A 13,965-nucleotide genomic window follows, 5' to 3' on the forward strand; every position below is an offset into this window, starting at 1 on the left:
AAAAAAAAGACAATTAGGAGCGGTCATTCTGCCTATCACGCGTGTGATTAGGAGCGGTCATTTGGCCTATCATGCGTGTGTTTGGAACATGGGAGGAAACCCACGGAAAGATGGAGAAAACATGCAAAGCCCACACAAGGCATTATGATGGCATTAAATCCTGCGCCTAATGTAGTATGGCGCAAATGAAGCATTCACTTTGACAGCTTCTCAAAACAGTAGTGTAAAAAAAAAAAAAAGTCACAAGATGAACACCATGGTCACAAATCTGTGGCATCACTCCTGACTTTTTGTTTTATGCAAACATGTGCACTGCGACCTGCCGAACCGACCTGACCCAAATGCAAATAGGCTAAATAAAATACATCTATTTCATGCTCACTGTGGTACCTCTATCAATCATATGATTGTTTTATTTTTGTTTTATTAAATAAAGCTTTTGATTCTGCAGACCACCAGTTTATTTTCTCAGTGCTGGAATGTAGAATTGAAGGGAAATTTTTCATCAGAGGTCTTTATCACACTCCGAAACACTAAAGCTCCATTCGGACGGGATTATTATTACAGGGGTAAGCAAAGTAATCACTGTTTACCATCGGAGCCGTGGAGTAGAAATGTTCCATTCGGACAGGACTAGAAGTCTCTAAAGTTACTAAACATGGGTGGGGTATATGTGTTTACACCCTGACGTCACCCTGTGTCAGCATGTGTGTGCAACGCAACTTCCACATGCTAACGGCTTGAATAATAATGAGTGGGTTTTCCCTGGGCACTCCAGTTTCCTCCCAAATCCCAAAAACACGCTTGGTATAGGCCGATTGAGCATTCCAAATTGCCCCTCGGTGTGAGTGCGAGTGTGGATGGTTGTTCGTCTCTGTGTGCCCTGCGATTTGCCCACTGCCCAATGACATTAGGATAAAAGAAAAATGACTTCCATCTTGAAAGTGGTGCAGGAAGCCTTTATCACATGACTTGACATTACATTTAGGGATCTACAAAAGCACCCAGGGCCAGCGGAAAAAAATTATATTTCTTGTTTGTGGAAAAAAATAAAATAAAAATATGCTAAGACAGTGAAAGAGATTTTTTTTCTTTTTTTTTTTAATCAAATTGAGGTTGCTTGGGTGACAAACGCTACTACAAAAATAAAAGTTACAAAACAAAAAAATCTAATTGAGGTTGCTGCTACCAGGAGCTGAAGTCCCCAAAAGTGCTCTTTCCTTTTGGTTTCTTGGCAGCAGCGACGCTACTTGTCGAAGGACCGCTTTCTTCTTCTGTAGTCGGACGTTTCCTGGACGACGACAAGGTTAACGTCGCACACAAATTCATGCCACAAGAGGATGCTGAGCTCATTTAAATTTGGGATGAACCCGAGTTTGTGGTACTGTGCTGGCATGTTTGGATAAGGCTTTCGGGAGGGTCATAGTTGGCGCTTAGGAAAGTTAAATACTAAAAGACAAAGTCATTCAAGTCTTTGTTTAAAGGCTGAAAAGACCAAACAGGAGCTATTTTATTCAGGCTAATAACTCAGCTGTCAGATTTAAAAAAAACTAATATAATAAAAAAATATCAATAGCTAAAAATATCACCCATGGGCCACTTACACTGCTGCGGTGGGGTTAATGTATTTGCCCACGCCTTGCTTGAAGGCCTTGGGCGCCAGTGTTTCATTGGTTATCCTCAGGGTGGCGCTGGCCAGCTGCTGCTCTTTCTCCTGCTGCTGCTGTTGCTCCTTCTCCCGCTCGACGGCAATCTAAAACACAAATCCAAACTGAAACCAGGCTTGGTTCCAAGTGCTGCGAGGATCCGGCGCAAACAAACCAAACTTGAGCTAACCTCAGCGTCGGCCTCTTCGTACGGGTCCACAAACACGGTCGCGCTTATGATCTTGATCTCAGACTGTTGAAGAGGAAAAACACTGAATTTAGGAGAACAATAATACATTAAGATATGCTTATATTACAAATTTCATGTCCAAAGTGAAAATGGTCAAATTTGGCTCGACTGCGCGCTACATGAGGAGTCCTCGTCAACTGCTGCGTCTCTTCTGCCAACCGAGTTGTTTTTTTGTTTTTTTGTTTTTTTTCTCACCCGAGTCCCCAGTGCTTCTCACCTTTGGTTTGTCTGTTTTGGGGTCACTCTCCACACTCTCCATGGCTGTCAACGTTTCAAACCCACCGACAACCCTGTTGTGGGAATGATCGTAAAATGGGCGCAGTTCAGTGAAACCTGCTCCATGGGTAGAATTTTGATGCATGCTAACCAAGCGCTCACCTTCCAAACACTGTGTGTTTCCTGTCCAGGTAGGAGCAGGAGCGGAATGTGATGAAGCTGATGGAAAACACAAGCACATGTTCAAATGGCAAAGCTCTTCTCTTTGCAGGAAACTTGAAAATACGAGAGACGATGCCTTACAACTGGGACTTGTTGGTGTTTGGACCAGAGTTAGCCATGCTAAGAACACCCCGGCCCGTGTGGGACAAGTTGGGTCGGAACTCGTCCTTGAAAGCTTTCCCCCAGAAGGATTCTCCACCTGCGGCCAACGTACGTAGACACTGGAGCAATCAGACAGTGCAAATTCCCGCGGGTCGGCTCCGGCTCGGGGAAACGTACGCATGCGACACGGCCGTGACAACTTGGTTTGAACGCGCAACATTTTGGAGGATTTTCCCTCCTCCAATTTCTTTGCTTGTGGTAAATAAAAACAGAACAAAAAACATCGGATGTGTGAATTCAGAGGTTCTGCTATATTTGACTTGACAAACCGTCAAGCAAGCAGTTAAAGTCCCAATGATCATCGTCACACACACATCTGGGTGTGGCGAAATTTGTCCTCTGCATTTAACCCATCGCCGCGTGATTTTGATCCATCCCCTGGGGGAGAGGGGAACAGTGAGCAGCAGCGGTGCCGTGCTCGGAAATCATCTGGTGATCTCACCCCCCAATTCCAACCCTTGATGCTGAGTGCCAAGCAGGGTGGCAATGGGTCCCATTTTTATAGTCTTTGGTATGACCCGGCCGGGGTTGGAAGCCACAACCTTCCAGTCTCAGGGTGGACACTCTACCACTAGGCCACTGAGCTGAGTTGAACATTTGTTGACGGCAAACGACTCAAGTTGCACTGGAGGCGCTTTACGCTGCTGCTGCCGCCGCCGCCGCAACATACGCTGTGATGTAAGGCGGCCTGGCATAGCGCCCGATCCCTCTTTACCTGTCACGTCCGGAATGCCTTTTTTATTTTATTTTTTTTAACAGCGGCCCCCACTTCCATGTCTACACACTCCCCCTAAAAGGAGATGCAAACACAGACGGGACGGGCCGTTTGTTGCGCAAGGTCCTGAGTCGAGTGTGCGGCTGGCAGTACCTGTGCCCGTGCCGGTCGGGTCGCCTCCTTGAATCTGGAAGACCGAGAAGGGGTGGGAGTGGGGCTTAGCTTTAGCTAGGCTCACCAATGAGGAGAAGGACAACTTCGTTTTTGTGTCCTTACCATAAAATTGCGAATGGACCGGTGGAAGACAGTGCCGTCGTAGTAGCCTCTCTTGCACAGCCCAATGAAGTTCTCACACGCTTTGGGAATCTGCCAGAGCACACGGGACAAGGTGCAATATGTATTTGGTAGTTAGCCACCACTTTCAAGCCACATCTGGACTGCGATCTTTTCAAATACAAAAAGGTAAGAGTATATTACAAAGTATCGATTATCGGCCATAACAGAAGAATTTATATCGGATATCGGTATCAGCCATAGTTTGCATATCGGTGGATCCCCAGTGACAACTATCGTTTTCGGCTTTGGCTAGTTTTTGTCTTTTAGCGCGGGAATACTGCAAATGCATCCCAGGATCTCTGCTGATGACATCATGCAAAAATACTTGGAATTATTCACTTAAGTGACTTTTGACAATGTGTCAGGCTACGATCCTGTTAGTCACCCAACGCTAACGTGTGCCATCGGATTTTGTTCTACCCGGGTGCCGGGTATCCATACTCACGTTCCATCATGCGATGTGGCCAGTGAGCGTTGTTGGAGCAAGTGTTAAGTGTTCTTTCAACGAGATGCGCAGCGGAAGGTGAGCAGAGGCTCAGTGTGATGGCGAGCGTATGGGAAATGCAAGCACCGTTCATTAATTTCTCAACAGCGTGAAAAATCACTGCGTGTCCAAGCAGCATTCTGATTGGCTGAAGTGATGGCCAACCCAAATAAACAACCCTCCCCCCCCAAAAAAATCAATACCTTGTCACAGTGCAACTCCACGTTGAGGTCTCCTTTATTGGTGTTCAGGCGCACGTAACCTTTCTTCTTGATGTAGCTGTAGCGCACCGTGTCGTCTGCGATGGCGTCTACACTCACGCGCACACACACCCCCACACACACAAATCAGAGTCAGGCGCCTGCTCTTGTTTTACTCCTGAGTGAACTCTGGATGACTTATGCAATCTCGCACAACTAAATAAAAACGTTGCAGCACAAATGAAAATTTTCACAGCGCAAACCAACACAAACAAAACAGACTATTTCCCTTAAATTTTGTGTTGGGTGGGGGGCCAGCTTCACGCAGGCTCCAATTCACTTCTGGCACAGCTGTGCAAGTCCGCTATTGTTCCTCGTGACGCCTCAGCGAAATTTTTTTTTTTTTTTTTTACTTTCCGGCAATATCAGTTTGTCGCAGGTGTACCTTGAGATACATCAACTGCTGTGTCTAATGAACTGAAATGTTAATAAGACATAACATTATTTTCTGGCCTTTGTATGACTTTTGGAAGAAAGTCCTGCACAGTTCTTCCCTCCCCCTAAAATCCTTCATGTCTGCAGTTTAGCAAATCAAAATGATCTTCGCAAGAAAGTAATCCGATTCAAGTCAGAAAAAGAGGTTTGTTTTTGACAACACAGCACGTAACATTCTGCTTTAAGCTGTTTAGTTTCTTTCCTGCACATTCAACGTCATTGAAAGCGGGGGAAGGGGGGTGGGATTCTTTCATTGGAAGTATATCTATTTTACTTGAGTCGTAATGTTGTATTTGGAGCCAGGTGTCGGCGGTTTGAGGGGACTTGCCTGCTTGGTTGGTGGTGGCCGGCGTCATGGCCGTTGATGTGAAGGAGGCGGCCACTCGACCCGTCGAGTAGTGAGCCTGGAAGATAAAAATTATTTTCTGCTTTTGGCGTCGAGTGTGCCGCTTCTGTCCGCCTTTGCGCACGCTTGCCCCACGTGAAGGAACGCGCAATTTCGCATCCCGCTCATGCGAGTACGTCGGGCCGGGCGAGCGAGATGTTGGCGCACTCTCCATGGAGGTCCCGATGGCCATCTTGGCCGGCACGTAGAAACGTGCCATTCGAGGCCAGATTTTACAGATCGGTGCAAACAAAGCTCGCATCAAGTTTGTGCGTTTTTTGCAATAGTCTCAGCATCACTCCTTGAGCTTTTGCCGATTGAAGCTTCTTGCGGTTTCGTTTTGGCCATGTTTGAATTTCTAAGCTTGTGTTTGGCTCCCTCCCGTGGACATGTCGGCCCGGGCCCCCCGAAGTTGCCAATGTGAATTGTGGCAAAATTCGGCATCCGCTGCGTCCACTCACCATGTTGAGCTTGTCCGTCTTCTTGGACTCAGGTTCCTTCATGGTGGCGGCCAGCAGCTGGTCCCCCTTGTAGTCTTTATACAGCTCGGCCAGGGTCTCCCGGGTCTCCAGGTTGGTGGTCTTTAGGTGGTACGAGGGGTCGCGCTTGGCCTTCTCCTCATCTGCATTGCAACAGACCAGCTTTGTTATTACCTTATGTCGACAGTTGAGAAGCAAAGATCTGATGGACATCTGACCGGGATCCGGCACTTTGAGGTCATTTTTCACATGGAAAAAGTTGGCCACATTGAACTTGTCCAGGTTGCTTGGATCCTGGCGGGGAGAAAGAAATGAACCTCGAGTTTCTTCTTGACGACTCTGAAACGGCACGCTTCAAAGAAAAACAACCTGAAGCGTGATGATGTCTTTTCTGGTAAATTCTTCATCAGTCAACAGATCTTTGAAATTTTTTGTCTTAATGTTGAGCTGCTCCACTGCCTGAAAACACGCAAACGGCAGGCAGAGACATAAGTCGTCCCAGTTGATCACAACGTATTTATATTCCTCGTTTCGCATTTGAATATGAATCCCTTTTACTCATTTTTTCTTCTCATACTTGCGCAATTTTTCAACATCTAATCGTGTATTTTGTGTGCGTGCGCATGTTGTTGTGACTCACCTCATTGGAGTAAACATTGCCGGTGACCTTGTTGGCGACGATGTGAGAATTATTTGTGAAGACCGAGTACAGAACAGGACAGTGATATTTGCCTGGTGGAACGGTCATTGTCATAAGTGGGCGAGACTTTTGAGAAAAAGCACATTCATTGCATTCGTAAGTGACTGGAGCTGTTTTGTCATTGACAATAACCTTCGTTGTTCTTGGAAAAGTTGAGCTTGACCAGTGACTTGGCCTCCAGTTTCTGCGTAGGAAAAGAAATGAAAAGAAATTCTGTGCAAAGGTGAATCCAACCTGTGAATATGCCGAGGTGAGTGTTACCTCTCCAGATATGGGATTCGTCCCGTACCTCTTGATCCAAGGAATAATGCTCCTAAGAGAGAGAGAGAGAGAGAGAGAGAGAGAGAGAGAGAGAGAGAGAGAGAGAGAGAGAGAGAGAGACACGTCCAAAGCAATATAAAACCAAAAGCTGCTCGTGATCAAACGTGAACGTACTCACAGCAGGTCAAAGACGACACCGTCCGCAGTGCACATGGGATAAGAAAACGGCTGAAGGGACAAGCTGGGGAGCAAGACAAAAAACAAAACAAAAAGGATCACAATCACGTGAGCTTCAGTGCACATCGCAACATCAAGCCGTTTGGGCGCACCTGCAGTGGTCGAACGGAAGGCGTCTGAAATTGGCCTGCGGGATTTCTGACGGCCAAAACAAAAGTTGATATTGACAAACAACATTCACAATAGGGGACTCCATGTTTGTAAACAAGGACAGAACACCACAACTGACTAAGAAGCTTAAAATCACAGACATTCGTTATGAAAGAACCACAATGAAAAGAAAAGTGATATGAAAAAATTACATTTTTCCCCGCATGTCTCCCCGCTGCAACACCAATTGATTTCAATTCAAATGATCTGGGTCGTCATCTAGTTTCTGCCGACTGATTAACGGAACACTTGAATCAATTGCGTTGCAGCAGCAGGGCCCGCCGGGACTCGTTGAAAACATGCTGGACATCGGCCCTCGAGCAACAGGCTTGAGAACTAATGCCATGGATTAAAAATGTCCTTATTTGAAAAGGTAATTTATCTTAACTTACCCGCCCGCTTGCCTCCATAGAAGTTAGTGTACTCGGTACACGTAATATACCTGCGTGGGCGAAGAACACGACGCTTTTAACGGAGGAAAGCAGACAGTCGCGCTGGTTGGGATGACCTCAGACAACGGCGAGAGTAAACGCCATTCATTTTCATAACGATGGGTTCAAAAGTAATAACTTCAACACGTTTGAATCAGCGATAAACAGCTCGTTAGCATTAGCCACGGGAGCTAACAACAACAACAGGCGCGTTGTAACTATGCGGCACATAATCAAACATAATTACATGTAATCAGAATTTACATTTTGTCCTTTTGATGCTGCCGCTTCCCCATGTTGGCGTCTTTTGGTTGCAAAAAGAGTCAAATGATGTTTTGAGGACAGAAATTTTTGCTAGTTTGACTCGGATGTTGACGCTTTTCTTCTTTTATTTAATGACGGTTGGCAACCAGCTTCTATAGAGCATTACCGCCACCATCCGGACTGGACTATTGTTACTGTTCTTCTTCGTCGTCGTTGTTTAATTGGAAGGTCACTTCAGCGCCTTCATCGGGCAAACCCTTCAAGTTCAAGTTACATTTTTTTGCACGGTTCTAGTCATTAAATATAGAGCGTAATTATGATAGCGCACAAGAGATTTATTGGTAGAAATCATTCTAGGCGAATACATCATAGTAATGAGAAGCAATCTCGTTTTCTTTCAATAAATGACTTAAATAATCTGGACATTGTATATTTGACCTGACCAATTATTGAAGTACTAAAGCACGATTTTCTAAATAATGTACTGTGTACTATTTATAGAAACCGTGTATTGTTACCCATATGGTATTGAAATGCTTTCATCAAATTGAATACAAATAAAAAAAGAAAACCTTCACAACATTTGGTGTTAAATGTTAAGATTGAGGCGGCTCGGTGGTGCACTGGCTAGCACGTCGGCCTCACAGTTAGGAGGGTGCGGGTTTGATTCCACCTCCGGCCCTCCCTGTGTGGTGTTTGCATGTTCTCCCCGTGTCCATGTGGGTTTTCTCCGGGCACTCTGGTTTCCTCCCACATCCCCAAAAACATGCTTGGTAGGCCGATTGAGCACTCCAAATTGCCCCTAGGTGTGAGTGCGCGTGCAGATGGTTGTTCGTCTCTGTGTGCCTTGCGATTGGCTGGCAACCGATTCAGGGTGTCCTCCGCCTACTGCTCGATGACAGCTGGGATAGGCTCCAGCATGCCCGCAACCCCCGTGGGGACAAAGCAGTACAGAAGATGGATGGATGTTAAGATTGTTAAAAAAATGCTCTTAATGACAGAGGCAGGGAGACAAACGTGCCAAAACAAGTACAGTTAGTTTATTTCTTCTTGGCATTTTATAACGGAAAATATTTGCATATGTACATTGGGGGTGGTGTAATTCTTCACAAAGAGGGTCACAAACCAAAACGTGAGGTGAGAACGGCGCGCGAGGTGGGGGGGGGGGGGGGTTAGTGGAGTTGTACATTCACGTTTTTAGAAGCAAAGACACGCGAGGAACACAAGCTTCGACCGACGCCCTTTCAAAAAAAATTTAAAAAAGGTTGAGATGTTTGATGAGTTTGCACCTGAGTTCCAACCGCCTTTAACAAAGTCTGAACATCCATTGTTACCCACATCCCCGCCCTTGGCACCCATATCAGTCAGGCGAAAGCTTGTAGAAGAACACAAATGCATTCAACAGCAGACGCCAAAGATAATGACAAAGTTGTTCGTTTTTGTTGTTCCTTCCGAGAACACTTCTGGTTTGCAGGACAATGCGGACACACGTCCTGGAAACAAATAAAAACTCTCTGGTGCGATAAAACAGTCTTTGAGTGTCATCGTCGAAGGAAAAGGAGAGGGGCCAAAAGGGGGGGGAAAAAAAACCACGAATCACCGCAAATCCATCACGGAAACGGCGTCATTGGAGATCGTGACGTGGCCAGCATGCTGCGTTTTAAGGAAAACACACAAAGGCATTACAATTATGAAGGGTCCCCGCTCCCCAAATTTTTTTGTTTTAAAACAGTTCCCTCAGCGCACCAAAGGCGCTTCCTGTCTTGCCGGGAATCAGCACCTTTGTTTACCGTCAACTTGAACTTGCAGCTTTGCGTCGTCAAGTGTACTCACTGTAAATAGCGGCGGGTCTTTACTGTGAGGGTGAAATCCCTTTTGCTTACATGAGGAGATCTCATTGGTTCCCCGATCCGTCAGTCTGAAGTAGCCCACCCTGGAAGGAAGAAACGTGAACGATTTTGTCATTTCTTTTTTTACGACAAGCGAGCCTCACTCGTTGAACTTGGGCGAGCAGACGATGGCGATGGACTCCGGTAGCATCATCTGATACGAGCAGTGCGTGTGCAGGTCCACGCTGGACAAGAACGCCGTCTGGGTTGGGTGAGTCTAGAAAAAGAAAAAGAAGAAAGTGCATAGCTAAGAATGCTAATAGTGCCTATTTATTATTGTTTTGCGCGTCGTTTGCTCCCAACTGTTCTCAATGTTCTGATTTGATTCGACTGAGGGCGATTTAGTCGCTTCTAATTGTTTTTGTGCATTCCTGCTACGTGTACGGAATAATCACACCACAATCAGATACGATTGAGCAAGTCCCGCTCGGCTACGTCGTTTCATTAGCAAACTCGCACGAAGGTGACGGGAAATAGGTTAGCTTTGGCGCTAACCTCCTCCTCGTAAGTCAAGGTTCTCGTCTCGTCTGCAAGACGTGCTTAATGAGGTGAACTCGAATGTCGGCGTGACTGGTTTTTCACGTTGCAACTACACTGAGAGGAATTTCCGCTTTGGAGGTTGACTCACGTGGATCCAGCCCAGGGTGATAAGAGCATACTGGTCCTGTATGAGGAAGAGCTCCTCTTCGTTTTCCGTGTCGCAATAGTCTGGGCCGCCGCACTGCTTGGGAACGATGACGTGCGTCACGGTGAATGTGTTTCTGGTCTGGAAAGTTAACAATTGGACAGACTTTTGCCATTGGTAACACTTAACTGTCAAAAGAGTCAATTGCCGTTCATATTGAGATGTCAAAACATCAAATATAGATTGATTTACATTTACGGGCAAGTAGTGGAGATGGCCCTATTTTTCTAATGGAATCAATATTTGGATATTGGGCTCGAGTACCAGTTTCCCGCAGAGGATGCCGCAGGTTTCCACGGCCCGGCTGGTGTTGGCCTCGGCCAGCCGCAGGAAACTTCGACACACTTCCGACGGCACGAGGAGCTGGCGGAGGGCGTCCGCCATCAGCTCAGCTAGGGGCGGGTAGGACGATAAGGCGAGTTGACAACACAGCGTTTCTTTTTTGTCAATTGTGGCCACTCAATATGTCGAAATTCTGCATGAAATGACAACTTTTGGGCTTACTATCTGTTCCGTCAACTTTTCTCTCTCTCTCTTGAAGCAAGCACGCTTGACTATTTTCTCCACATGACGTTTTACCATCGTGCCCTATTTATCGACGGCGAGAAATTGCCAAGAGCTGCTACGTAACACTTAAGAACGCGTGTTTTGTGTAATTCTCACAAAGCGATGCTTGCTTTGGCCTCGCCGCGGCAGCAAAGCGTCTTCCGCTAAATTGCCGTGACCGGTTAAACGTGTCTCAGTGCATGGTAAAGCTTTTCCAGCTAACTTAGCATAGCGCAGCGTGCTCCATCAGAGATCCTGGGCGAGGGTAAAGTGACGACATTATTGCGGGGAAATGTGTCCAAAATCAGCAGGGTCATTGACAGCTTAGTCAATTTTAAAAAAATTTGTCCGCGACAGCCCTAATGTATCATTAATTTATATTTTCTGTACACGACTTTGTCTTTTGCAACCATAAATTGGTGGCTGCAATTCCGGATGGCAAACTCGTCTTCGAGCTACACAGTGGCCACAATTCAAAACGTTCTGCCCACATGTTAAGTCTGGGGCTCATCTCTTGATGTCCACACACCTACCATTGTTCCCAGGGCTGGCCAGCGAGCCGGGCTTGAGGGCACGATCGAAGCTGGGCGGGGCTACGGATGAGGGAGCGCAGTTGGCAGATGGGTCCCTGGGGCTGTGCGGCGGGGTGGGCGAGATGAGTGGCGGGCCTCGGATGCCCGGGATGAGCGGTGCGTCCGGGGGAGGTGCCGGGGGCTGGCCCAACTCCAGCAGAACGCGTTGGCGCTCTCGCTCCAGATCCTGGCGCCGAATCATCTCCTCAAAGGCGCTGAACTGCTCCTGCTCTTGCTGCCGCCGCTGCATTACGGCCACGCGTTCCCGTTCGGCGTCCAGCGCCCGCTGACGGGTCTGCTGCAGAGCCAGAGCCTCCTCCTCGGCTTTCTGGAAGGAGCATTATCATCTGTTAGCATTAAGCTAGCAGACTTTTCAAGAAGAAACTGCATTTGATTAAATATACAGGTACCGTTAGTAGTTGACGTTTATGCTAGTTTGGGGGAGGGCTGGTAAAATGGTATTGTGTGGTAGTTTCAGAGCATTTATGAGTACAGATTTACGGTATCGGCACTGATACTGATATGGTATTGGTGCAACCCAGTCTGTCGATAACGTCCCATTTTTAGAGATCATTCTCCAATGTACTGTAAATTCTGTTGGTTACGCATATCCACATCGTATATACTCTTTATGGACGTCTAATGTGCCATTTCACCACAAAATGCCTTTTTTTTTTTTTGGTCAAGTGAAGATTTGTATACTACATACTTGTAATGCACCATATTTAGATCATGAATGCGCTGTGAACCTCAAACGTAACCAACTTGCAGCAAATGTGATGTCTTTCCACCGCTAATGCACCGCGTGTTGCGTATCTACTTAAAATGTCCCTTCAAGATCAAGAATACTTTATTGTCCCCTTGGGGCAATTTGTTTGCAACAGCAGTTTAAAAAAAAAAGTGTGAGGCGTAACGTAAATGGAAAATTTGGACGTTCAAGGAGAATGTTTAGCGAAGCAATAATAGCCACCTGCCTTTATTGTCGTGTTTACCTTCTTGACACAGTACTGCTCGTAGTCTAGCTCAAATCTCTTGAGAAGTGCTTTTTTCAAGATCTCGGCTTGAGGAAACGCCACATCCTTCAATTTCTGGAGGATAACACAAATGTGAAGAAAGCGTAACAAAAGGTTTGGCAGACATTTTGCGCGTACCTTTTGCGTGTCCTTTTTCTCTGGAATATTTGCCGTTTTATAATCCAGGTGCTTGGGAAGCTTTTCGACAAAGAGCCTACGTGGCGGAGACAAGGAGAAGGTCAAGTTTGCTGGGGCACATCTCCACACAGTCCTGGGTAGGCATCTCTTACGTGATGTACTTATTGTAGAGGATGAAAGCGCGTTCGATGTTGCCTTCCTCGGCATAGATGTTGGCCATGCGGATCATCTCCATGCCCGAGCGGAAGTAGCGGCGCAGGGGCATGTCGTCGTTGATGTCCACCCAGCTCCCCTTCTTGGTAAGGATGCGGACGCGCTCCTCCGGTGGTAGACTGACATCACTGTGGTCTGCCATGACGGCGGCCCAACCTCGGACACTAGAAATACAAACACTAGGGCTGCAGTGATTAATTGACACACTTGAAAATTACAAATAAAAGTTGCATTTCTGCGTCAAAGCTCTGCAGGAATCTTTTTTTAAACCACACAAACGCCAACCATACACTTTTGGTGACACATGTCACACGAGCCATACCCTCTCAAAAGATCGCAACAGTTGCAGTAGTAATTAATGTGCCCCATTTGCTCCATTACAGCTACTGAAGTAACTTTTTGGATAAATTGGACTTCGAGTTGTTTACTTGCAACACTTTTTGTTTTTTTTACAGCTCTGATAAATTGAGCTTGATTCCGATTGTGAAGCTTAATTGTTGTATGTTAGTGGCATGCAAAACAATGAAATGCTCTGACAGAAGATTGACCTTATAAATATGTCAGTAAATTGAGAAGAGATCATTATTTTTGTACTTTTATATTTTGTATAAGTTGTTCCTTTGCGTTATGTAAGAATTTGGATAGTAAAATGTGAGTCTTGACTCAATGGTAAACGTTGCCCTAATCTAATGTACTTGACAGCTAAAGCGTCTTAAACTGCCCACTTTTGAACAAATCGTCTTATACGGCACAGCGAGTTCTGTGTTTGTTTAGTGCATACAATGAAAACTGTGACACTTTAAAATGCACTTTAATGTGTCCCACATTAAAACGTGTTTTTTTTCTGTCTCATAGTGCTTCAAAAATGTCTAATTTAACACAGTCAGATGCATGCCGTGGATGTCGCGTTAGCCACATGTAGCTAACCAGGTCATTATTTTACATGAACGGACAAGAATTAAAAAAAAACGGCCGCATAGGCGATTTGGCGACATCCTTACCTGGTCGCGGTGTAAAATGGAGATTCTACATATAGCAAGCCCCAATCGGTACCCAACTCCGGACTCGCAAACAAGATTAATGGAGGGAACTCCGCCGACGAGACGACATCGAAAGACTTCCGCAATCACATCTCGTCCAAGATGACGCATTGTCACGTGAGGGGAGGGATGCATGTGATTGGATGACGCAGAGCGTGCATCGTGGGGTTTTTTTTTGTGTGTGTGTATGGTGTAAAAAAATTCTCTCAATCACTTGGAGAAGTATCCAATATTTT

The 13,965-nt window shown here is 46.1% G+C and overlaps 2 protein-coding genes across 3 annotated transcripts; both read right to left on the reverse strand.

Moving 5' to 3' along the window:
• Positions 1-938: 938 nt before the first annotated feature.
• Positions 939-7,800, reverse strand: ppil2 (peptidylprolyl isomerase (cyclophilin)-like 2). The gene is made up of 20 exons (XM_088375183.1): positions 7,634-7,800; positions 7,331-7,380; positions 6,881-6,926; positions 6,730-6,792; positions 6,552-6,603; positions 6,423-6,474; positions 6,231-6,322; positions 5,960-6,049; positions 5,809-5,884; positions 5,573-5,733; positions 5,055-5,130; positions 4,235-4,341; positions 3,488-3,577; positions 3,365-3,398; positions 2,416-2,533; positions 2,275-2,331; positions 2,114-2,186; positions 1,837-1,899; positions 1,605-1,753; positions 939-1,291 (listed from the first exon to the last, which is right to left on the reverse strand). The coding sequence occupies exons 1-20, from the start codon at positions 7,663-7,665 to the stop codon at positions 1,186-1,188; spliced, it is 1,587 nt and encodes a 528-aa protein (XP_088231309.1). The 5' UTR covers positions 7,666-7,800; the 3' UTR covers positions 939-1,185.
• Positions 7,801-8,651: 851 nt separating this feature from the next.
• LOC148397470 (STAM-binding protein-like A) lies at positions 8,652-13,857 on the reverse strand. 2 transcript variants are annotated; one of them, XM_088376262.1, is made up of 10 exons: positions 13,691-13,857; positions 12,629-12,853; positions 12,477-12,552; positions 12,318-12,413; positions 11,287-11,653; positions 10,472-10,599; positions 10,151-10,288; positions 9,627-9,739; positions 9,467-9,566; positions 8,652-9,286 (listed from the first exon to the last, which is right to left on the reverse strand). In XM_088376262.1, exons 2-10 carry the CDS (start codon positions 12,829-12,831, stop codon positions 9,230-9,232), a joined length of 1,278 nt encoding a protein of 425 aa, XP_088232388.1. In that variant the 5' UTR covers positions 12,832-12,853; positions 13,691-13,857; the 3' UTR covers positions 8,652-9,229. The 2 variants fall into 2 exon arrangements, with proteins under 2 accessions (XP_088232388.1, XP_088232389.1); XM_088376263.1 differs by having other exon boundaries at positions 12,629-12,868; positions 13,691-13,844.
• Positions 13,858-13,965: the final 108 nt, after the last annotated feature.

The sequence above is a fragment of the Syngnathus floridae genome, chromosome 5 (assembly GCF_059516105.1).
Source record: "Syngnathus floridae isolate MCC-2025c chromosome 5, RoL_Sflo_1.0, whole genome shotgun sequence".
Classification (NCBI taxonomy): Eukaryota; Metazoa; Chordata; class Actinopteri; order Syngnathiformes; family Syngnathidae; genus Syngnathus; species Syngnathus floridae.